The 23,864-nt window shown below is 36.3% G+C and overlaps 1 protein-coding gene across 3 annotated transcripts in view; it reads left to right on the forward strand.

Moving 5' to 3' along the window:
* The window catches only part of NKAIN3 (sodium/potassium transporting ATPase interacting 3), a 632,099-nt gene that overhangs the window by 300,163 nt on the left and 308,072 nt on the right, over positions 1–23,864 (forward strand). For all 3 annotated transcript variants that reach the window (XR_012128208.1, XM_073229590.1, XM_036998295.2), the window contains exons 2-3: positions 2,400–2,537; positions 11,458–11,538. Coding sequence is in view for 2 of the 3 variants with exons in the window: in XM_073229590.1 (XP_073085691.1) it covers positions 2,400–2,537; positions 11,458–11,538 (219 nt within the window). In the remaining variant the exon portion in view is untranslated. The remainder of the gene's footprint in view (positions 1–2,399; positions 2,538–11,457; positions 11,539–23,864) is intronic.

A 23,864-nucleotide genomic window follows, 5' to 3' on the forward strand; every position in this document is an offset into this window, starting at 1 on the left:
AGGGAAATGTTTAATGATAGGTTCTCTTAACAGATAAACAAAACCCTGATTTTTATCATTCCCAAAGTCCATGTTGTAAGTATTCCCATAAAGGCTGATGTCTAATTCCTAATCTGAGGTCACTGACCATGAAGTTGGTAAGATATGTGGCTCAATGTGCACCTCCAAGCCTACACCATCACACCATTGACAAAAAACAATTTGACAGATATTTCTAAAATATATTCATACTCTTTCTGAGTTAACAAAGCAACCTGGTTATCATTTAATTTCATTTAGTGGCTCTGGGTCATTATTAATGTCAAGCTCTAAGGCAAAATGTTGTGTCCTAGAGATTATGACATTTAAACGCAAGATATTTGCCCATGAAAGAATGACTAGGTAGCTAAACATGGAAATTAGATAAAATAATTAAGTAAAAAATGCAGCAGCATTTTGTTTATTTTTGAAGGGGTTTTTGTTATTTTAGTTGATTTTTTAAAATACAGTACTCAAATCTAGTTTTCATGGTTTGGATAGCCATTATTGCAAGCTCTCACCTGATCCTTGATATGATACCCTTACCTGTTTAAATTTTTTATGATCTTTTTATTTCTGCTCTTATTTAAGACCATTGTAAACCCATTTTTAAGTAAATTATCAGAGAATAAATATTAATAATAGAGAAATATAGTGTTTTCAATAAAGGATGAAAATTTTCTGGTAAGTGGTGTTAATTTGGTTTCTCTTTCATTATGTGTGTTTTCTTTAATATCATAAAAGAGAATGCTATCCAGGCATCTTCTGGCAGAAGAGAAAATGGGTTTTTTCTCTGTTTGAAAAGTTCACTTTGAAGGTTTTTGTGATGGGTGACAGCTTTAAAATAGGGTTGCTTTTCAGAATAAATTGCCTGCAGCTGCTCTTCAGAGTTTCTTTTTTATCTGAGCACATCCACCCTGTTTGGACATTTAAAAACTGCATATTTACATCACTGATGGAACGATAAATAAAATGCTGCATTTTTAGGTGAAGGTTCCTGGGACCTAATTAGAGTCAGAAAAGCAGAGACAAGCAGGGGATTGAAAACGTGGTGCTGCTTCTTACCTTGCTTGATGATCTTGTGCTTTAGCCATTCCTGTGCATCTTCCCATTCATGAGTGCAGGGGATGGTGACAAATCACTTGATGGTCAGGAAATACCCATGAAATGAATGTGGCTCTGGTGTGGCTGTCTTTGGGCATTTGCTCATTTCTCTTCTCCTCTACAGCTTGGTGAAGGTGAATTTTAACCAAGGTAAATTCAGCTTATTGGATGCAGGACATTTCTTTATGTCCAAGGAAATTAAAGCTGTACACCTGCCACATAACTAGAAAAATACCTGGGGTGCCATTTTCATTTCAAATATGTCTACTCTGGTTCCATGAGCATGGCTAATCATTGGATCATTTTATTAGAATTACTATTTTATCAAAGTAAATCTAGAAAATGGTTGAACTGTATAAGATTAGTGTCCAAATACAGCAGGTGGAATTATAAAATGTTTAGATATAGAATGTGATAAATATCATTTGTACATGATAATGACATCATTAGCACTTACTGAACTATATGAAATTCATCTGTTTCATCATGAATGATGTAAGTTTATATTTTAATACATTTATAATTATTTAAAATGTAGTTGTATATTGCAAATATAATAAATGATGACTTGTCTAAAAGTGTTATGGCCCTATACTTTCTCAGTATTCAAAAAGGATTTTACCAAAACTAAGATAAATTTTAATGTAGGTTTCTGATCTCAATAAAATATGTTTCAAAGAGAGTTTAACTGTAGTTTCACATCAGGGCCTTGAACCCATAGTAAGTTAATCATTAAGCTTCATTTTGAAAAAGTGATTAGGTATTATCACCAATGACTGTCTAATGAAACGAAAGAAACAAGCAGAAGACTTGGGAATTTATGTTTCACATAGGAAGGCAGGTCAAAGTAGGGATGTTTCTTTGTTTCCAAAAGATACCAGTTTTAGCATTGCAAGCCTGTAGTTATTATCCCAAGAGTGGTACATGAAGGCAATCATTCTACTAAAAAAAAAGATGAATTAATGTTACAGAGTATGATGTCACAAAATATCTGCCTGCATTTGCTGCTATAGAAAATGATGTAAGGAGTATATCTCTACTTCCAGTTAGATTAAAACCGATGTATATTTGCAGTCATAATACACAAAGTTATCTTAGCATATTTGCTGAGAGAAGTTGCATAAAACATAGACAAAATAGGCATCACATGGATAATGATGTCCATGAGGGAGGTGGAAATTGAATATGCAGACTTCTCTAGCTGTGAAATAAAGATTAACACAGTATGTTTGGGCTTGGCTGAGCTGCTAACGGCCTCTCTCTCTGCTTTGTTGTAGCTCTCAGCATTAGAGAGGCAGATCTTTGACTTCCTTGGCTTCCAGTGGGCACCTATTCTTGGAAATTTTCTACATATAATAGTCGTCATATTGGGTTTGTTTGGAACCATTCAGTACAGACCTCGATACATTGTGGTGGTAAGTCCTATTTTTATCATGTCTCTTTGTAGAAACACTACACATTTGATATAAGAAGCTTAATAACGTAATTTAAGTGCTGCCTCTGTTATGATGTGGCATTGCCATTCTAGCCTTCACGTACTGAATTCTGTTAAGAGGCAATTTTCTGTGGAAAAGACAGAACTCAGTGGATGTTAGGAATCATGATTGTATGTCTGAGAGGCACAGTGCGACTCACAGTGTAACTGAATTCTAGTTTCACAAGAAAATTTAAAATGGGGTTTGGATAGAGTAGGTCTGGTTATGGTTTGATGTTATGATGAAATATAATGTGCATTAACTGTCATTTCAATGGTGTATGTCACTAAACCTAAAAACCAAACTTATCTAGCCATAACTGTTTGCTAACTGATAATAATAATATAATTTAATTTTAATTATTTACAACATTACAAACGCATGTACTAAAGGGCATTTGATACCCTCCGCTAATGTACTTCACACTGGATATCGCTGAACATTTCTCCATTTTTTAAAGATAAATTTTAAGAATAAATCCATTTTCCAAACTATGCCAGGCATGGTCAGCACACCCTCCATGGTAGGCAGCTTCATGAAGTGTCTGCTGTGCCTCACAACTGAATGGAAATTACTCACAATAATTAGTTTTCTTTTTTATTAAAAAAGCAATATTTTAGGCTACATGTACAAGGAGGTGGTGAGAAATAAAAAGTACATACAAGTAATGGTAAACAGGAGTCCCATACTCTAAAATGTACTTTGAGCCTGAATAAATATACAGTGTTCACTAGGATCAGTGAGTATTTTCTTGAATGCAGGGACTTTGCCTCCATAGAAGAAAACCATAGACTCACACACACACACCTTTCAATTTTGATTTAATTCAATCCTGTCTGTCAACATGCATGAATTCTTTAGTTTGAATCTCAAAATTGGCATTATTGTATCTTCTGCATATCATGCAGCTGAAGATAACTGGGCCGCAGCAGGGACTCTGCACTCAAAAAGAGTTGTTGCCCCTGGGTGCTTGGAGCGTTTTTTGTCGCTCAGCGGGCTGCAGAAGCTAAATAAATCCTGCTTTACTTTTCTTCTCCGAAAGATAATCTCTGCCAAGCCACTGTATAAACTATTAGAAAGGTGTTTCATGGAATTGATCTTGCAGTTCCAGATCCTTTAATATGCATAATATCAACTACTATTGGATTCTACATTCTAGTTTGTTGGTATGAAGACAGAGCACTTTTACGCCAACAGCCATTTTATTTTATGACGTTGGTGCTCTGCTGAAGCACAAAATACCAGGTGGCTATGAAACCAGTGGCTGCCATGGAATGAAGCTGTGGGTATTACATTAGCGACATTATCTCTTCTATTGCTTTTACCGTCTAAATATTAGCCCTGCACCTTCTTCACACAGCTTTTGCCCTGGTTGAGCTTCTGGCCTCTCCTTCTTGCTTATGGACCAGCGTTTTGCTTTCAGCCTCCTTCCTGTCCAGTGTGTCCTGTGCACTTTTCCTAAGTCACTGGCTTAAAACCCTTACTGACTATTAGCAGGATAAAGTCTAAGAATATTCGTGGCCAGCCAAACTCAAGTCTCACACTCAATCTGTTCTTCCTCTCTTCCTCCCTTCCTTCCTTTCTTCTCCCTTTCCTCTCTCCCTTCTTCCCTTTTTTCTTTCTTAACTTCCTTCATTTTTTCATTTACTAACTCATTCAAACACTCTTTATTGGGTTTCTGCTATGTATCTGGCATTATGTTAAGTATGGGGTACATTGGTGAGCAAATACAGACAGGTATTCTCTGCCTTCCCAGTCTAGTGAGACAGGTGTGCCTTGATCAGATAACCACCCACCTAAGTGTTCAGCTGCAACTGTAGCAAATTTTACAAAGGAGCACGTTGGGCAGGAGATACACAATGGGGAGACTGACCTGGCCCTGCCCCAGTGATGGCGGAGCTGAAGTCCGCAGCATAGGTGTGGATTCACCGTCAAGAGGGGACCAAGGGGCTTCTGAGCGGAAGCCCTCCAGAGCACGTAGTAGGATGGCCGTAGCAGTAGTTCCCAGTCACTCATTATTTATTGAGGACCCTCTATACTGTCCTGGGGCTGGATCAGTAGGAAAGAATGTAATTAGTGTCCCTGCTCTCCACTCTAAGGAGTGGGGAGGCACAGGGTCAGGGTCCCAGGAGGTGATGAAATGGCAGTGAAAGCGAACTGAGTAGAGCAGTGGGGTGGAGGCCTGGGGACGGCCTGAGCTGGCTTCAGAGCTGTGGGAGAGCAGAGTTGGCGCACGTCAGCACCTACTCCTCCCATCCAGTAGCCGCTCCCCCCCCGAGCCCCGCTTGGGGGTTATGCTCCAGCTCCAGCAGCCCTTCCTCAGTCCTTTGCTCACACTTCTCCCATGCACCCTAACAGTTAATCACTCCTTGCTCTGTGTCCTGAGCATGTCTTATACTTTGTTCCTGTTTATGTCTGCCCACACAGGCAAAGAGTTCTTTAAGAACACGAGTGTAATGAGCTCTTAATAAATATGTGTTCATTGTTTTTCCCATCTGGCTCCCTACCAGTCCAGAGCCCATTTATGACAGAACTGGCATCAGTTTTTTTTTTTTTCTTGTGTCTTTTTCCTCCACTTCCTTCTCTCCCTTCTCCCTCCTATGTGTGGAAGAGGCATGTTTAGATCTTTCAGAATCTTCAAAAGAAAAACATCTATAAGAGAACAATCCATGTTTTTGCCCATCTTGATTTTCCTTTTAATGCATATGCCAACCAGATCTGATCATTTCATTTGCTATTTTATTCAAGACCCTCTCCCAGGAATGGGAGAGAAAGAAAGCAATGAATGGATGGGAAAGCTTTCCCTGCCAAACATGTCACTGGGTTTAACCTTCACGAATATTCTATGGGTACATATTAGCCTCCCTAATTTTACAGACTAGGAGAGGATTAAGGAAAGATGAAGTGCCTTACCCAAGGAACCTAAATTGTAAGTGCTAGAAGTGAAAATTTGTCTGCCTCACCTTCGTTGTTATTAGGTTTATGAAGTTACTTTATCATAATCTCTGCTTTGTTTCCACCATCAGATTCCAGATGATGTGATATCATTGTCAGTATAAATTTTGATATTGGAAATGATCCTACCCCACTTCCTCAGATTATTATAGAATATTGTTAACTGTGTGGGATTCCAAATTACCTCTTGTTATAACATGTTATATCAACATATAACATATACATTGTCTGTTTGGGAGAAATGCTTGAAGAATCATGAATCCACGAGCATGGAAAATATGTTCACAAAAGATGTCTTTACTGGGATGATCACTTTATTGGAAAGGTAGCTGCATCATTTATCACACCACAGCAGTTTGTCCCTGAGTTGTTTTCATGAATGCTTTGGTTAGAAACTACCACTGGTGGCTTGGGATTCATTCTGGTATGAAAAAGCTTGAAAATGAATATGGCATATGTCACCTCAGTCAAGCTGTGTTTCAGGAGGCACCAACTTTCAATGGCAGTAAGAGGAAACCTAGGTCAAGAAACCCTACTGATTTCTCACGAGCAGAAAAAGCTTTTGGATTGCAGGTGATTTCTCCCCAGCTCACCTGCACTGTTCTTAGTATTAGGTTCCTTTATCGGCTGAAATAATCACCAATAATGCCAATTAAATTTCATCCATTTCAAAAGTAATATATTTTGGAACACCCGAAACACAGACGGTAAGCCATTGCCATTTCTGGCAACATAGTAGAATTATCGCAATTTATTTCAAAAAATTAATGACCCTTATGAAAGTACTGAGGAAAAAAACCATGGAGAACAGGCTCTACAATGTCTATAGGCAAACTTCAAATCCTGAAAGTGGAAATCAAAGCTTATAAAATAGCTTCTTTACTTATCTCTCCTTGCAAATCTGCCTCCTCACTCTCTCCTTCCTCAACCCAGGCATACTGAATGGTTTGTGTTTTCCAAAGATGATACGCTGGTTCTTGCCTCTTGAGTTAGCACCCACTCTACCCATTCCCTGGAATGCCCTATTCTCCTTATCCATTTAGAAAATTCCCAATAATCCTTCAACTGAGTGGTCACCTCTTAAGAGCCTTCCCCAGCCTCCCCCATACCTTGGGATAAGTGCTTTCCTACTCTGCTCCCGTAGGTGCTGGTGACTCCTGCCATCCTAGCATTCTGCATGGCTGCACTGCATGCTTCTAGGCCCTTCTGGCTCCGTCAGCAGTGTTCTCCTGGAAGGCAGATTGTGCATTGTGCCCATCTGTTGCTGTATTCTGGGACTAGCCCAGTATGCATGGGGCTTTAAAGATGCTTAATACTGAATGAACAAATGCCATATGAATGAAAGGTTATTGTATGAAATTATTTTACAGGACAGTCTGAACAGGGATTTCTTATCTCAGAACATGTCAACTATCATTCAGCAACAGAAACTGCCCTACTGCTTGCTTATCTGCATCTGAACTCAGCTGAGGATTACATGATAAAATAATATGTGCTGTTTTGCCTACACCTACCATTACTGACTTATTCCTCATCTAATTTTTTCTAACAAATATAATGTTGAGAGCTCCTTCCATTGTAATGAGGAGGTCCCACAGCAAAGGCTATTAGAAAAATGCACCCAAGTCACAAAATGGAAGAGTAATAATTTCCCTCTGGATACTAGCTCTGCCGATTAGGTACTTAGCTTAATTTTAGATCACAAAGACAACTTTATCATGTGGTACTCTTTTACTATTAAAATATATTTTGGCTAAGCTGCAAGTCAAGGTATATATATTAAGAGTTTGGTTGTAGGATTTGAATGTATCTTTTGTGTTTCTATAGTCAAAATAGAGCCAAGCATAGGCTTTGAAATAATACTTACCATTCATAAAGTACTGCTCAAGAGTCAGCTCTTTGCTCCTGTCTGTTTACTCTTAATCAAATATTTTGAAATCTTACTTATAAATTCCAAAATGAGATTCTGCCTTAGAACTATTTCAATCTTTATTATTTCATGGGCAATAATTTAATCAAGCTGTTTCAAATGAATTTAAATGCAGAAGCATTGGCTAATTTAAATTTTTGAATAAATAGGAACTTTGAAATTATAATTAACTCAAAACCTGTCTTAAAATTAACAAAAAAAATGCCAAGTAAATTTGCTACATCCACAGTTTAGTTAATTGGACTTTTATGCAAATGCTCATGTGCAAAGAACAGGAATTTGCTCTAATTTGAATTCTTGTGTAGGGAAATTTCCCTAGTAGGCCATCCTTAACCTCCTTCCTGAGCTACTGCTCAGCATGACTGTTAAGAGCATCCAGTTTCCATTGAGTTGGTCTCACATTTAAATTCACTTTCAACCAATTATTGGCTTTGAAGACTTCAGACATTTATTTGCTTTATTTGTATAATAATTACTTCATTTATAAAAACCTAACTCTGATCATTTTTGAGAATTGTATAATACATGTGGCTTGCTTAGCATAACCTAACACAGAAGAAGTTCTTGATAAATGATTGAAAGTTTAATATGTCTTATTTTTTTTCCCTTTCGCTCTGCTTTTTTTGACCATTAAAATAAAAGGATAGTACATTGCTCTTAAGGTTCTTCTGGACATGAATACTGAACTCCAGAAAACATTGGAACAATGAGAAAGCAAGAAACCTACCTATTTTTTTTATAAGTCTAACATATTGTGCATAATATTGTATCTGATTGATACACATGTGAGTGAATGAATGAATAAATGGCCTTTCTGGTAATTGGAAAATAAGCTCAGGAAATAAAAATAATTCATGTTATAGACTAATTGCTCAGAAAGGAAGAAATAGACAGCAAGCCTTCTAAAATTAATTTCACTCTTAAAAATCTGAAATATCCATGCAAAACTAGGAGATACTCAGGAAGTTACATAGAATTAATCAACATGTTTTTTTCATCTTTATAGTCCTTGTCTATGTAAATTAGGATTTAAAATATGTGAACTGAGCATAACCAAAGTAGGATAAATAAATAGGTAGATAGATAGATAGACAATAATACAGAGTAATATTTTATTTTACATTGGGAAGTTAACTCTTCCACACTGCAAATATATTTATGTGGATATAGAGCATGTATGCATGCTTTGTGATAACCAAAAATTGAGTCTTATCTCATTTTTTATTCTTGTTTCAATTGAATTATAAATAAAATAACCCATGTCAAAAAGATGACTTATGTTGTCCTAATACTTCTTGCCTAGGTAAATGTGTATGAATGGGTTTGTATTGCTAGAAATTTCTTCCCCTTTTATCTCTGTGCACAGACTTTGAGTCTCAGGTGCACACTGAAGTATATAGTTTTCATCCCCTAACAATCCAAAATTCAATCATACAAATGTCCTTTATTCTTAACAAAGTAATGTATTGGAAGAAAGATACTTACAATATTGCTTTATAAAAAGACATGATACATGATATTTATATCATGCATAACACATTAGTTGCAAAATATAAAAGGAATTGTTATTCAAAGAACATTGCCAGTTGTAGAATATACATAAATGAAATAAATTTTTGGTAAATAGATAATTTGTTGACTGGTCACTTGATAAATTGCAAAATTTGGTGTAGTGTTAACTTGCAAATTAACCCATAGTCCATTTGTGAAGATCTTTTAGAATAAAGCCTGTCATGTAATGCTTAAGCATTCCAGCTCTGGGGGCGAACTGTTGCAATTCCTATCCCAAGGCTGATACTGCCTAGTTCATCAAATGATTACCTCTCTGCCTCAATTTTTAGTGTAATGACCTGATCTGTGCAAAGTGCTTGACACAGTACCAGGAACACAGAAAGCATCACAGTAATGACTCTTTATTGTTAAGAATTTAGCAGCTGACCACTGGAGTCTACTCAGCTTGGTAATTCTCTTTGCAAGTTCAGAAGTAGCATCAATGACACAATTTGTGAGAGATCCTGGATATGCTTCAATCACTGAGCTTCAGTTATGATTTTTAAATCAATTTGTTTTATTATGCATTTGTTATAACTATAGGTTGTAAAGGTTTGCATTTAATTCAATTCATTTCCTTACTTTAATTTTGCTTTATTTTATGTCCTTCCCTTAACCTTTATCACCGGATGTTTTCTCATAACTTAGTGGTCTGCACTGCTCTCTCATTTAAATAAACTCATAATTAGATTAAATTAGAATAAAAAATAGCAGGTACCAGTTGCCCTCTTACAAGCAATAGCTTTAAAATTTGATATGGTTATTGTGACTCAATCAGTTTGCAAAAAGTGTACATTGATGATGTAGTTTAGCTATTTTCAAAATTTGTGGGAATATTTTGCGGTTCAGAAAGTGTGTTTCAATGCATTTGGTACATTTTCAAAACTGCCTTAGTCCACTCAGACTAGAAGCTTCACTAACAGAAGATAGCAGTATCAACAATATTTGCAAATATCAAAAGCCTTGATATATATTTAAACTTACATCAACATTCTAACATATTTGCCAACTTCTCTAAATTTCCAATGATTCTGGAGTTTTACTCATTACTATAATTTTATTATTCTTGAAAAACAAAATTAAACAAAGCAAAAGCAAAACCTCCTTTTCAGAAAGAAAAAAAAGATATATGATGTGACATCAGATGTAACCAATTCTAGAACTACACAACTACATGAGGTTATTTTGAAAGCCTTTAAAATATAAATGACAGAGAGATACAAAATGTAAAGAAAAGAACAGTAATAAGTTTCTTTTAACAAATAGTCAAAAACTTCTGATAAGGTTTCTAATAGTAACATGGATATTTTACACAGTGTTTGAAATTCATAAATTCTTTTATTTGACACAGCATAGGAAAAGCTAATGAAATGATTTCAAAATTTATTTTAATTTGACAAGAGCATATAATGATTATCATCACTGCCAGAGAGCAAAAATTTAATTAGTGTGCTGACTTATGAAATTAAGAATTCATAGATTTCTATGGTAAAGGAAAATGAATGACTAAACCATGTATTTGATCTGTTAATTGTGTTCTCAGAGTGAGTTCCATCCTTGGTCATGCAAGCTAATGTGTACGTCAGTTTTCCAGGCTTCAGTTTCCTTTTCAATAACTGGATGCTTTGAGCCCTGAGACCCTCTCCATTGATGCTTCTTGATCAAAGGCTACCTGAATTCAAGCTAATACTCTTGAGGAAGGGATTTCCTAATATATAATACATGAATGAAACCAATTATCAGTTAGGCTAGCACATTTAGACTTGATTGGATGATATGGTGGGAAGGTAGTTTCCATTATGGAAATCTGTTGTTCATTTGTTCATTCTTAATCCTGTTTGTCAATTTCTGTGATCTAACAAATACTTTCTATGAGCAGATTGTAGTGTATGATTATATTAGAGGCACACACTCCATTCTTGATACAGTAGCCTAGCAGAGGAAAGTTGTTAATTTTACTCCACACATCCATTTTCAAACACAATCTTCATTCAAGGATAGGGAAGTGCTGGGTTTTGAGTAGCATTCCATAAAATTTGACTGTTTAAAAGTTACCTAAGAATTAGATGAGAGAGGGATGATAGCTAACCCAAAGAAAATTTGCCTGATTGCATTCCCAGGAGAAGCAAATATTCAGAAAACAGAAGTCAAGTCAGAACATGGATTTAACTTGCGTCTCCAAGTCAGCAAAGCACTCTAAAAATAAATCTAGCTTTATTGGCCTCTACTGAAAGCAGTAGAAAATATTGGATTTTCAATTTCTGGAGATCTTAGGAGACCACATAAGGAACACGCTTCTGAGCATGCCCTGTTTCTTCCCAGAGGACAGACTTATTGACATTTTTATTACTGATTTATTTAGTACATGCCTTTCATCTACACATTTTTCTTCTCTTTTTCCCTCTCCCCACACTTTCTCTCTAGTATACAGTATGGACTGCCCTCTGGGTCACCTGGAATGTGTTCATTATCTGCTTTTATTTGGAAGTCGGTGGGCTCTCTAAGGTAAGTTTATCATGCTTTTAAAGTACACTTTAAAATACAGTAATTACACTAGTTGGTTGAAGAATTAATCATGTATATAACTGTTGAATCACTCTGTTGTATATTTGAAACCAATATAATATTGTATATCAACTATACTTCAGTAAAAAAAGAAAGTACACTAAGTAGTTACTATGACTACATATGATTATATATATATAAGTAATCTAAGTAACATTGTACATGGAATACTAATCAAAAATTAGTTTGGTTACCATTCAGTATAGAATGCTCTTAGGAGTGGGTTAATATAATGGAACTCCAAAACAGTGGCTTTATGTTTTAGTTTGTTAAACTCTACTGGAGCTCAGCTTCCAGCATATCCTCACACCCAGTTTAAAAAGCCTAATGTCACAGTGAGCACAGCCCCAAATGTTAAGTGAAAATAGTTCTGAACACTCTGGTATTTAAGTGGGAAAAGGGGTTAACTAAAATGTCAATATGACATATATGAATGGCAAGTTACTATCTTTGCTTGAATACTGGTTCTGGAAAAAAGGTTTGACAAAGAATGAAATCCTTATACGTGTAAGTGGAGCACACATTTGCTAATAACTAAGCACATCAGTGCGATGACTCCCATCTTAAATCCTAATCAGACAGAAGAGATTTTCTTAATGCGACATAATGCACATGTTATTTCTATCAGTCTAGAAGCAAGATCAGCAGAGCACATGATTTTCACTGTGACGTCTGCAAAACTAAATGGATTGCCACCCAAATTAAGAGCACCTTGGGTTAAGTTTCTAGTTAATGTAGTTGGCATTTACTCTAGTTGACTCTAGCTAGAGTTTCTTAAACATTTTTCTTATAACCAGCACAGATTTCACTTGTAGAAATCATAGAGAAGGAACTTGGCTGTATAATTACAAAAAGAAAAATTACAAAAAGTTGTACTTATTTTTTTTAGATTTTTCATTATCAACTATGTTTGTGCTAACTTATTCTCTTCTTGTATGATAGTGTCAAATCTTCTAAGTAATGTAATAGTCCTCCACCAGCATTTGTGGTTTAGATCTTAGAAAATTTGCCTTGGCTAGCACAGAGACTTTTAGAATTGTTAGATTCCATTGAAGTCCATATGGTAACAAAGAATTTGTGATTCAGCTAAGCAGCAAAAATCTCTGAAGGATTTTCTCCAGAACCTCCAGAGATTGTTGCTCTTTGTTCTACACTATAATAACCTTATAATTAGAACTTGTCACCATTTTCTCACACTGGCAAGTGTATTCAGGAAAAAGAAATGACAATCTAATGCTGAGTTCCACACAAATGCACTAACATCTACCTTTAATATTTGTGCTATTAATCATATTTCACCACCAATTTCTAAGACAGCAAAAAGTACTAAATCAGAGCCCAGTTATCTTCTGCAATATGTGGATTATAAAGTAATTTTAAAATGCAAATTTTACCAATAAAATAGTTGTGAATAATAAGTGTAGCATAGCATTTTTCAACCCATAGCATTTTGTGTCTTGTAACGTGAATGACCATTTTAAATCATAATTTTATTTCACTGGGTAGAAATTCTCTTTTCTTTTCTTCCATATAAACTTATTTGGAATAAATTAGACCAGAAGAAATTTGTTCTATGGAATTGGCATTATAGTGTGTTGAAAGAAGACTGAATTTCAGTTCATAAGTCTTTCATTCAAATCTTGTCTTTAGCATTTATTAAACTGTGGGCCTTTAGGCTAGTTGTTTAACCATGCTGAGTCTCTGCGAAATACAAAAACAGGACCCGCTTTGCCAATAATGATAGTAATAAGTGGTTGTTGGGTGCTTAGCATTGTGTTAAGCACATCATATATGGTAACTCAGATAACTTCAAAACACCCCTGTGAAGTAATTTAAGAAAATATTCCATACGTGCCTGATTTCCCTTCACTGCTAATTTTGTGAACTGCTTATTGTAACTGCTTTTCTAATATCAATGTCCATGTAAAGGTTGTTGTTGTTTTTCTTCCTTCATGTCTTTGGGTGCAATGTTAAAAATATGGATATAATAGTCCTGGTCACTCATTCCATTACCCATTCAAATGCTGTGAGCAGCCAACCAAGGATTCTAGGTCATTAAAAGGATAGATGATACTAAAAGGAGCATCCTAAAGATTTTTTGTTGACCTCCTCAAAGTCTTGTACCATCTCCCTGGTTAGCCACAGCCTATCCTCTCTTCCAATATGTAGGAAATCTCTTCTGAAAAGTAGAGCAGAGTTAAGGACCCTTAGCAAACGAAAGCACCTCTACCACCCTTCCAGGTTGGACCCCATTTCATAAGGAAATCCTTGTCCATATGTACCAGTTTATATACTTTCTAGAGCTCTCCATCTCCTGCTAGTTCATGGAGGCATTTCTCAGAATTACTACTTAGATAAATTAACAGAAGCCTCCATATACCTTAATTTTTGCCCAAAATATCCATTCTAAAATCATGAATATTTTTCCCAAAAACTAGATTCAGGTTAATTTCCATGACATCTCTGTTTGCTGTTCCAGGGAATAACCTAACCAGCCTTATTAACTAACCATTATTAAGCCTAGCCATTTTCACTAACTAACAGCGTACATTATGATGGGCATGAACCAACACATCCGGCCTGTTATGGGGATTCTCGATGCTGTCCTCCTGAGTTTTCCTTCACTTTGTTTCATCTGTCAAACAGCTGCACATCATGCATTTGTCACTGGAGGGTTCTGGAGTCTGGAGGGTCCTGATTCTCTCCAGATCTTCTTGACCTGGAGGAAAATGGTTGTATTGTTTTTAAGGAATGTGCACATGTATGGGGTAGTTGGGGATGACTGTGGGTAGGTGACCAGAAGTGTCTGCATTTACATAATCTCTTGTAGCCTCAGTTTCCTTTCCTGCAAAAATGAGGAAAATATGGCACTGATTTTAGTGGATTGTTTAAGATGAAATGCATATTATATAAGATGATGCATATAAAGGATAGTCGTTCTCATAATTGCCATCAACATCATTATTTTTATTATTATTGAAGAAATAACAGACAATATGATTCTCACCCTGAAAACCTTTGGGATGTAAATTTATTACTATTCAAAAACTGTAAAAGGGAAAAGATGTGGGATTGAGTGACTTCTTTAAAAAATATGTAACAGTCCCTTGTGATAGGACCTCAGACCGATTTATTAACTTCACAGTTGCAACCCTGTTGATTATATTCTCTCTTTGAACATGTAAATAGCTGTTTGAAATACTTCTGTAGGTTCTCCTGGTGTCCCTACTGCTCCCATCTTTGGAAGTCTCTAAGGCTGTTATTCATGCCATACTTTAAGGCCACCATGGGCACAGTTAATAAGTTATTGCTGCTTCTTTGGCAGTTGCTGCTCCATTTTTCCTCCCTAGGAATACATTCAGAATGTAAATATGAAAACCCACCTCATTTGCTACATTTAAAGATGCTGAACAATAAGTTATGTTGAGAACTCAAGTTATACTGTCTTTTTAATTCCAAAGGAATTAAGCAAATGTCTAATGGCATCTTTTGATTACTCCAAATTGTAGAAACTAGGCTAATATTTCTTCTAATTGACTTTTCTTGAAAGATGTGTGGAACTTACACATTAGAGACCTAGAGCATTTTCAGTGTGTCACATTTTCATAGAATTCAGAATGTGTAGGACTGCATGAGCATAATTTAGACATAAAAATGATGGTAAAGAAATTCTATGAAGATTTGTCTTTTATTAATCATGAAGTTTGATCAGGGACCTTCTAACAAATTATAGGCAGGGGGCGTGGGAGGGAGATGGAGTAACCCTTATTGATCCCCACCCTGTACAGGTGCTTTATATTGCCTTCACAAAAGCAAAACTCACCTTCAGTTTTTTCTTTATATCATGTTTTAACAACTGCACTGTTTCCACAGTGACCTGATTTGCGGTGATTTTGATTCTTAAAGAACTTTAAGCCATTTCCCCAAATGGCAATAATAATACTTTCTTGTCCTCTTTTGACTTAAATCATCACCATTCATTCATGAGGGTCTTCTCTTGTGAGATTTTTCAGTTGAATATTTCACCTGAGCAGCCAGACAGGGTCAATGAGATAATTTCTCTTTTTCAAGGCTCATTCTTATCACCTAGACTGAACTGTTCTTGATATTTACTGGGAAAATTCTCTTCCTTGCTCAAGATTCATTTTCCTTCAAGGCTGGAATCTTCCACTAACTTTGGCTTTGAACAGGTACTTTTAAGTAGAAAACTTTTAGATAATTCAGAGTTCTGTATAGGAGCAATTGCTCAGTTCCCTGCAGCTATTTACAATCCATACATTTTTTTAGACCTGAATATTTTTGTGTCTGAAAGAAATCTTTTTATAATAGCAGTTTCAAACTAAATCAATGATGTATATTTCTTTTTATTTAAATAAATACAACTTACTGAGCCTCATAATGAGTATTAAACTTACATTTATCTTTTCCTTTTGAGAAGCTCTTCCTACCTGGACACTTTTCAAGTGGAATCTTGAAGTATGTTTACAGAGGGCTGAAGCTAGGGTACAAAATACCTTTATTCAAGAATAGTGTATCAGCAAATTATATACAAGTAGCATCCTAGAAACCCAGCAACACAATGCCTACATTTGGAACTACAAGAATGGCATAGTATTTACTATATCATGAAGTGAATGTTACAACTATATCAATAAGACACTTTGGAAAAATGAATAAACTTCACTAGAACAGCAAAATATTTCAGGTTCTGAACTAATATATTCCTATATACTTATCCTGATGCCCTTAAAGACTATTTTTGTCTGTAATATTGACTGAGGCTGTGGGAAGTCAGGGGAAGGGATATAGGTAGTAATGGACTTCTATGTAGTTATTAAGGATTTATATTAAGGATTTATGCATCCAGGCATTAAATAGAAATGAGACCCAAAGACCCAAAGACTCCATTCTCCCCTTACTGCAGTTGACCACTTGAAGGCCTTTACACACCCCTGTCTCCTCCCTTCTCTTGACTCCACAACTCTGGAGAGGAAACAGGACATAGTCAACTTATATGACTGACCTGAAGATGATGGGGAACATTGCAGGGATCCTGACCACATCCTGACTTCATGCTGGCCTTAAATCTTTTCTTCTCACTGATAGTGGCCTCTGCTGATGTGACAGTTTCCAGTATGGCTAATTATCCCACTAAATTTGATAAAATAATATTTATTTTGAATAAATTTATACTTATCTAGTAGACAGGAGTTTGTTAAGCCACTGGTTATGTGACATTCTGAGTCTACCATGGCTGCTGAATTTCCATGCATGCATAAATTTTCAAGAAAATTTGTTGCTGCAGAGAAACTATACTATTCTAGCTTATATTTAAATACTTTGCTCTGTTTTTAAAGACAATTTAAAGTAGCTGCCGCAGGCTTTTTGAGGTAGTCAATTGAACGTAGGATCATTGTGGAAGAACAATGCGAAAAATGAATGGAACATGAGTAAACACCACTAAGATTTTGGATTTTCTTGCTGTGATGTTAATTAGTTTGCTTTGAAGACACAATCTCCTTGTTATGAAATGTCAATGAAGAGTCCATCCTGATGATGAAGAATTTCAGACTACATTTGCATCAGTTCACAGGATTATAACAGAGAGCCTGATATGCATTTTGAGTTGCATTTATTTATTTTTTAAAACCAGAATAGCAGTATATACCACTGTGTAGTCTTATAAAATAAAATAGCACCACACAGCCAAATTATAACCCATGAGCATTAAGCTGAAGGGTTCTGCAGGACCAGAGGAGCCTATGATAATTATTACCCAAGGCTATTCTCAGATAAAGGCAATCACAAGTCATTTAAATGCTTTGTGTCAAATTTTCCTATGTAGCATGTGAAGTTGGGTGGGAGGGGGCAGGGGGCTCACTAAGAACAATGATCATATATAAAAAGTTCTCTTCACACCGGGGAAGTTTTCCTCTGAGCCATGGTGCTTTGATGACATGAGGAATTACAGGCCAGCCTGATCTAGACGAGAGTCTTGAACCCTAAAAGTTCAAGTTCTTGAGCCCTGAAAGTATCTGTGCATAGGATGTTGTTCCACCAGCTGTGTTAGCACAAAAGTTCCAGATCCCTGTCTCATAAAGCATAAGCTTGAGAATGCAGAGGGAGGAGAATGATGAGGAAATCACACCAGGCACATAGGGAAAGATGTGGAAAAATTATTTGGCCAGAAGATTAGGGTCAAAGATGAGAGGCGGAAGGGATGTATGTATGTTTTGCTTTCTCGTGATTCAGGGAATGCTAACAGAATGACAGTTCAGAAGTCTGTAACGACACGCCTTTTGGTCTGAAGCTCCTTAGGAGTTGTGTGAGCCCACCAGCAAGGCTGAGTGGGATGTCGGCTGCAGCACAAACCTGCCCAGGGAAAAGAGTCAGGCAATGAGCAGTTTCACTTCTCCCTGTCCTATCTGAGGCCAGACAGAGGAAGATGGAGAAAAAGTGCCAAGAACAAAGATTGCCAAGAATATGAGGCAGCACAAACCACAGCACAGAGGCATGAGGTGACAGAAATGAAAAAGGGGAGGGACACACAAAGGATCCGAGTGTCGGGGTTGGGCTTGTATCTCCTTCGCCCCTTGGAAGCCCTCAGCATTGATCTCCCTTTACCTGTTTTCTGACTCAGGAATGACAGGAGAAGTACAGTAACAATACAAGATTCAGTTGTGTTTATAGGACTTGTCAGTGCACTTGTGTATTAAAAAATTAAAATCAGCACATCGAAATATCCAGTAGTCTAGACTCCCTGAAAGGCTGGCTTTTTTCTGGGAACTTTCAGTTTACTACAAAAAAAAAAAAAAAAAAAAAAAGCAGACTATCTCACAATGGAGACATTTAAACAAATTCTGCTTTATTCTTATAGCAGCTGGTTCTCAAGTTCTCTGAGAACTTATGGAATATGAATATCAATAGTTCTCAATATTCTGAAAAAAAAGTATAGAAAGTTTAAAAGCATACATCTTTAAGGTTAAAATTAGATAGGAGACAATACTAAACTATGTTTTCTACCTTTATCTTGTATCTACCTACCACTTCAGCATTTTATTAAAAATAATAATAATAAAGAGAGAAATGTGGTATCCACATATAAATCAAGTATAAAAATCAAATGAATATTCATATTTGAACTGACTGTTTATAGTTCATAATGCATGAGCAAAACCAAAAGTTTCTGTGCTGACTGCCCTTGTACTGTTCACCATGTAACTTATTCACTATGTAAGAATTTGTTCTCCATGTAAGAACTTGTTCGTTATGCTTCAGAAGATTGGAGACTGATGAGAATTAGGCTTGGGGTGGATTAATGATTGTGCATTGAGCATTGACCCCCCTATACAGAATTTTATTGTTGTTAACAACCATTTGATCAATAAATATGAGAGATGCCCTCACAAAAATATATATATACACACTTCCAATTGTAAAATAAATAAGTAACCGGGATGTAATGTATAGCATAAGGAATATAGTCAAAATATTGTAACCACTTGGTATGGTGATAGCTGGTACCTAGAATTATCATGTATATAAATGTTCAATCACTGTGTTGTACACCTGAAACTAATGTAATACTGTGTGTCAACTACCCTTCAATAAAAATAATTATCTAAAAAAAAATTAGATAGGAGAGACAAAGTTGAAAGAAATTTAGCCAACTTAAGAGAAAAAGGAAGGATTCATTAATTTACAAATGGAAAATATAACTTCTGTGAAAATCATATCACTTTCCTAACTCTCTAGGTGTTTAAACCACATCCATCTAATCATTCTTTTATTAAACAAATGGTGGCAGAAGTTCCTAGTTATCTTCCATTATTTCCCCTTCTCTTGGCTAAGAGTCAGGGAGGGCCCTGATTTCATCTGAGGTGAAATGTTAAAAAAGGTATTTCTTTGCCTCTGTGTGGATAGGTGTGGCCATCTAAGTTCTGGCCATTGGGATATAAGCAGAAGAATCATGAAGGACTTCTGGAAAGGCTGCTAAGGGGGTAATTCAATTTGGAAACGTGCCCAAACTTAATGACTTTAAGAATACAAACCTTACACTTAAAAGAATATAAATCTTACACTTCTGTAGGTCAGAAATCCTAGATGAATCTCAGTAAGCTAAAATCAAGGTGTCAGACAGCTACTATGGAAAATGATATGGAGGCTCCTTGAAACATTAAAAATAGAACTATCATGTGATCCAGCAATTCCACCTCTGGGTATATTTCCAAAGGAAATAAAGTAACTATCCCAAAGAGATATCTGAACCCCCATGTTCATTGCATCTTTATTTAAAATAGGAAAGGCATGGAAACAACCTAAGTGTCCACTGACAGATGATAAATAAATAAAGAAAAGATGGTAAACATCTACAATGGAATATTATTCAGCCCTAAAAAATAAAGAAATCTTGCCATTTGCAATAACATGGATGGGCCTTGAACGTATTATGTATAGTGAAATAGATTAGACAAAAAAAGACAAATACTATATGATTTTACTTATATAAATGTAAAAAAAAAACCCAAACTCTCAGATACAGAGATCAGATTGGTGGTGGCCAGAGGCAGGGTATGGGGGTTGGGTGAAGGTGGTCTAAAGGTACAAATTTACAGTTAGAAGATAAATAAGTTGTGGGGATATAATATACAACATGATGAGTATAATTAATATTGTATATTTTAAAGTTGCTAAGAGAATAGATGGTAAAAGTCATCATAAGAAAAAATTGTAACTATGTTGGGTGATGGATGTTAACTAAACCAATTGTGGCAATCATTTCACAATATATATGTCTAGCAAATCATTATGTTGTATTCTTGAAATGTATGCAATGGTATATGTCAAATATATCTCAATAGAAAGTAAAATAAAATCATGATGTCAGCAGGGCTATATTCCTTTCTGGAGATTCTAGTGTAGAATCTGTTTCTTTCTCTTTCCAGCTTCTAGAGCTGCCCACATTCCTTTCTCCATTTTCAAACCAGAAATGGCAGCCCAAATCCTTCTCATTCTGCCACCTCTCTGATTTTTGGCAGCCAGGAAAACTTTCCCACTGCTAAGAACTCATGTGATCATATTGGGGCTACCTGGCTCATACAGGCTAATCTCAGCATTTCAAGGCCCTTCCCTTTAATCACATTGCAAAGCCCCACCACTGTCATCCACAGGTGCTGAGGATTGGGATACAGACATCTTTGGGGTCATTATTCTGCTCTGCAGTGGTGGCAGACCAAAAGGTGACCTGGAGGATGTCAAGTATGCATGACATTAAGGGACTAAAAGGAAATGAGGAGCCTGGAATCCTAAGAATCACACCAGTCCTGAGCTAACCATGACCAGATTTTGTTTAGATTAGAAAATGTCTTTAAACCACTGTTGTGGGGCTTGATATGCAGCTGCAAACAATACCTAACTGATCATAGATAATTCTACAGACAATTTTACTTAATATTAGTTTAAGACACTGTATCAGCTACTAGGACTATGTCCACTTCTACCGTCACAAAATGATACAGCTATCATAGGAAAGACAGACATTAAATGAGTGATAACAAAAAATGTAACAAGTATTATGATAATGGAGGAAAAAGCATTCTGATACCATAGGGCAGGGAACATAGTTTTCACCAGATCAGGGGAGGCCTTTCAAGGAAAATGGGATGAGGACTGGACATACTCAGTGAAGAACAGCATGATGAGCACCATGCAGACCTTCAAAAGCTCCGATGCTGTTTTGATCTACCACCTGTGAGGAAAGTGCTTTGGGCTGCTACTCTTTTTAAGTCTCCATAATGATTTGCATCAATCCACCCACCTCCATCCCACACTTTTCCCAGACTCTCTTCTGGCCAGCACATATTGGAGAGAGAACTCCGTGGGATTACTTGCATCAGAGCCCAGGCCACTACCCTTGGGAGGGGGTCTTGTAGGGACACAAGGTAAACAAGGAAGCTATCAAGTTACAGGCCATGACTACCAGTGACCTAGAAAAATCTATTCAGGCACAGTTAGGAGAAAATGCCAGGATGCTGAGGGTCCTTTTGAAGTGCTCTGGAGTTAATTTCTCTGAGTATAGACAAATTTGATCCTCAAATGTAAGACTGCACAACTGCACTGTTCAGCTCAGAGCCAGTACTGATTCAAAAAGTTTTTCAAGGAAGGGTCAAAATGCTTCCTGCAAAATCCCCTGTATGCTACTGAAGGACAAATGGTGCTGAGAAGTCCTTTCAGAGCAAGTACTGTACCCTATACTTATTTTAGCAACAAAAATTCAATTTGTTTCAGCAGTCTGGGGAGTTGATTTGACCCTGTTTCTGGAACAACAACTGTTTGATGGCATCATTTCTCAGTGGGCCATCTGATGTTTTAGTTTGTATATATCATTAATTATTTTATTCCTATCCTGTAATTATAGACAAATAGAGAAAACACTCCCTCTGTATATTTGAAGTATCAAGGGGCATGAAGTCTATTGTAAGTATTAGCCTGTGTAAATCCTCTGTCCCGAGGCAAGGTAACATCAGACAACAAACAGAGCACTGGTTGTACCGTGAGTGGTGCTCGCCATTAACTGAGATACTGGAACAGTAAGTGGTGCTATTGTTTCCTGCATGCAATTCATCTTACATGCTGAGAGCATGAATTTCTCTTCAACATAAAAGGTAGGCAGGCTGCTGATCCACGAAATCAATGACAGTCAGGAGAGCCTAGACATTGGGTGTTCTGATGAATAATTTAATACAGATTCGTTAACTATGCAGAAGTGAAGTTAACCATGCAGGGAGACACATTGTCAATTGTCAGCAATTTACTATGTTTTTGAAAACCACAGGCAGCAATTTACAGAGAAGATTAGGCCAGTTACTGTACACATGTGACATTTTCTTGATTTAAGATGTCATTCTGAAAGCTGTTAACTGACAACTGGAGTTGGGAATGAGGCTATAAAGTTTAGTGAAGAAGGGCTTTTACCTGAGAACATCTACATTTTTGCTCTAGAAGATCCCAGAATGCCCACCTCCTGCTGGGATGAAACGCATGTATGCAAATGTACGCTGCTGAGAAGGTGATACACCTTCTCTGGGAACCATTAAGCACCTTTGCATCTCAGTGCTCTAATGCACTTGTCCCTGAGAAAGCACGGTGATGGGCTTTTATTTCTTGGAAAAGAAATCGTTGTGTGTATATTTCTTTAGTCCTGTAATTTCTGGGTGGTATAATCACTTTCATCCTGTGTCAGGAGTTAACTTTGCAGTTCTTTATAAGAAGCTGATTAAAGGAAAATCCCCTTTTTATTAGTGCAGTTTCATTCCACTTCTCCCTAGTGGGATTAAGCCGGTAACAATGATTTCTTCATATTTGAATTTGTAAAAAGTGAAATGAGGGTAGACTTAGCCCCTGGTGGAATGTGAAACTCTAAGGTATCCTGAAGGATGACTTCTATAGGAAGAGTGTTCATAAAATGTAGCATTTTATAATTTAAACACGGTTGATCATTTTTGGGGCACAACCAAAAAATGGACTTTTGATATATTTTGAAATTTATTCTCAATGTTTACATTAGTTTCTCAACTTGTCCAAGAATTCTTGCAAATCAGAGTTGTAATTGTAATTCCTATGCTGGCATCATATATGCCAATAGTAGCTATTTTTTTAAAAAATGAGTTTAGCCTTCCATATGAGAAACAAGTCAAAATTTCCTAATTGTATCATTGTTAGCAGTAAAGTCAGTAGGCAAACTAAGACAAATGCCTTCTTTTTTCTTTCCTTCTTTCTCTATTTGCCCATCTGGATCTATAAACTCCTTTAAAATTTGATGGCAACATTGTGTTTTACTTTAATCATTTTTCCCCATATTTTTTTCCCAAAAGGAGAAAAAGAGGTGACCATTTAATAAATTATTTTTCATCTTCTATGTCAAATAGTAAAGGCAAAATATGAAATACTACAAATTTATCATAAAAGCCAAAAATTGAACTGTTTAATAGAGAATCATATTAGACCATAACACTGGCTTTACCTAGAGCTCGTTTTTTTTCTTAATAAAAAATAAATAAAATGAAAGTCCACATGAATGAACTACTTCTGAAACATTACATTGAAGACTCATAGTTCTTAAGTGTCTCAGCAGTAGAAAAACAGTCTTGGCAAATGTGTTATTTTACCTGACAGTTTTAGAAGCATATTTTTAGAATGCTAATAAACAACTTTTCCAAAATATCCTCCTTTATGGAATACAAGAACCTATAATGAAGTCATATAAA

Source organism: Manis javanica, chromosome 2, assembly GCF_040802235.1.
Source record: "Manis javanica isolate MJ-LG chromosome 2, MJ_LKY, whole genome shotgun sequence".
In the NCBI taxonomy this organism is placed as follows: domain Eukaryota; kingdom Metazoa; phylum Chordata; class Mammalia; order Pholidota; family Manidae; genus Manis; species Manis javanica.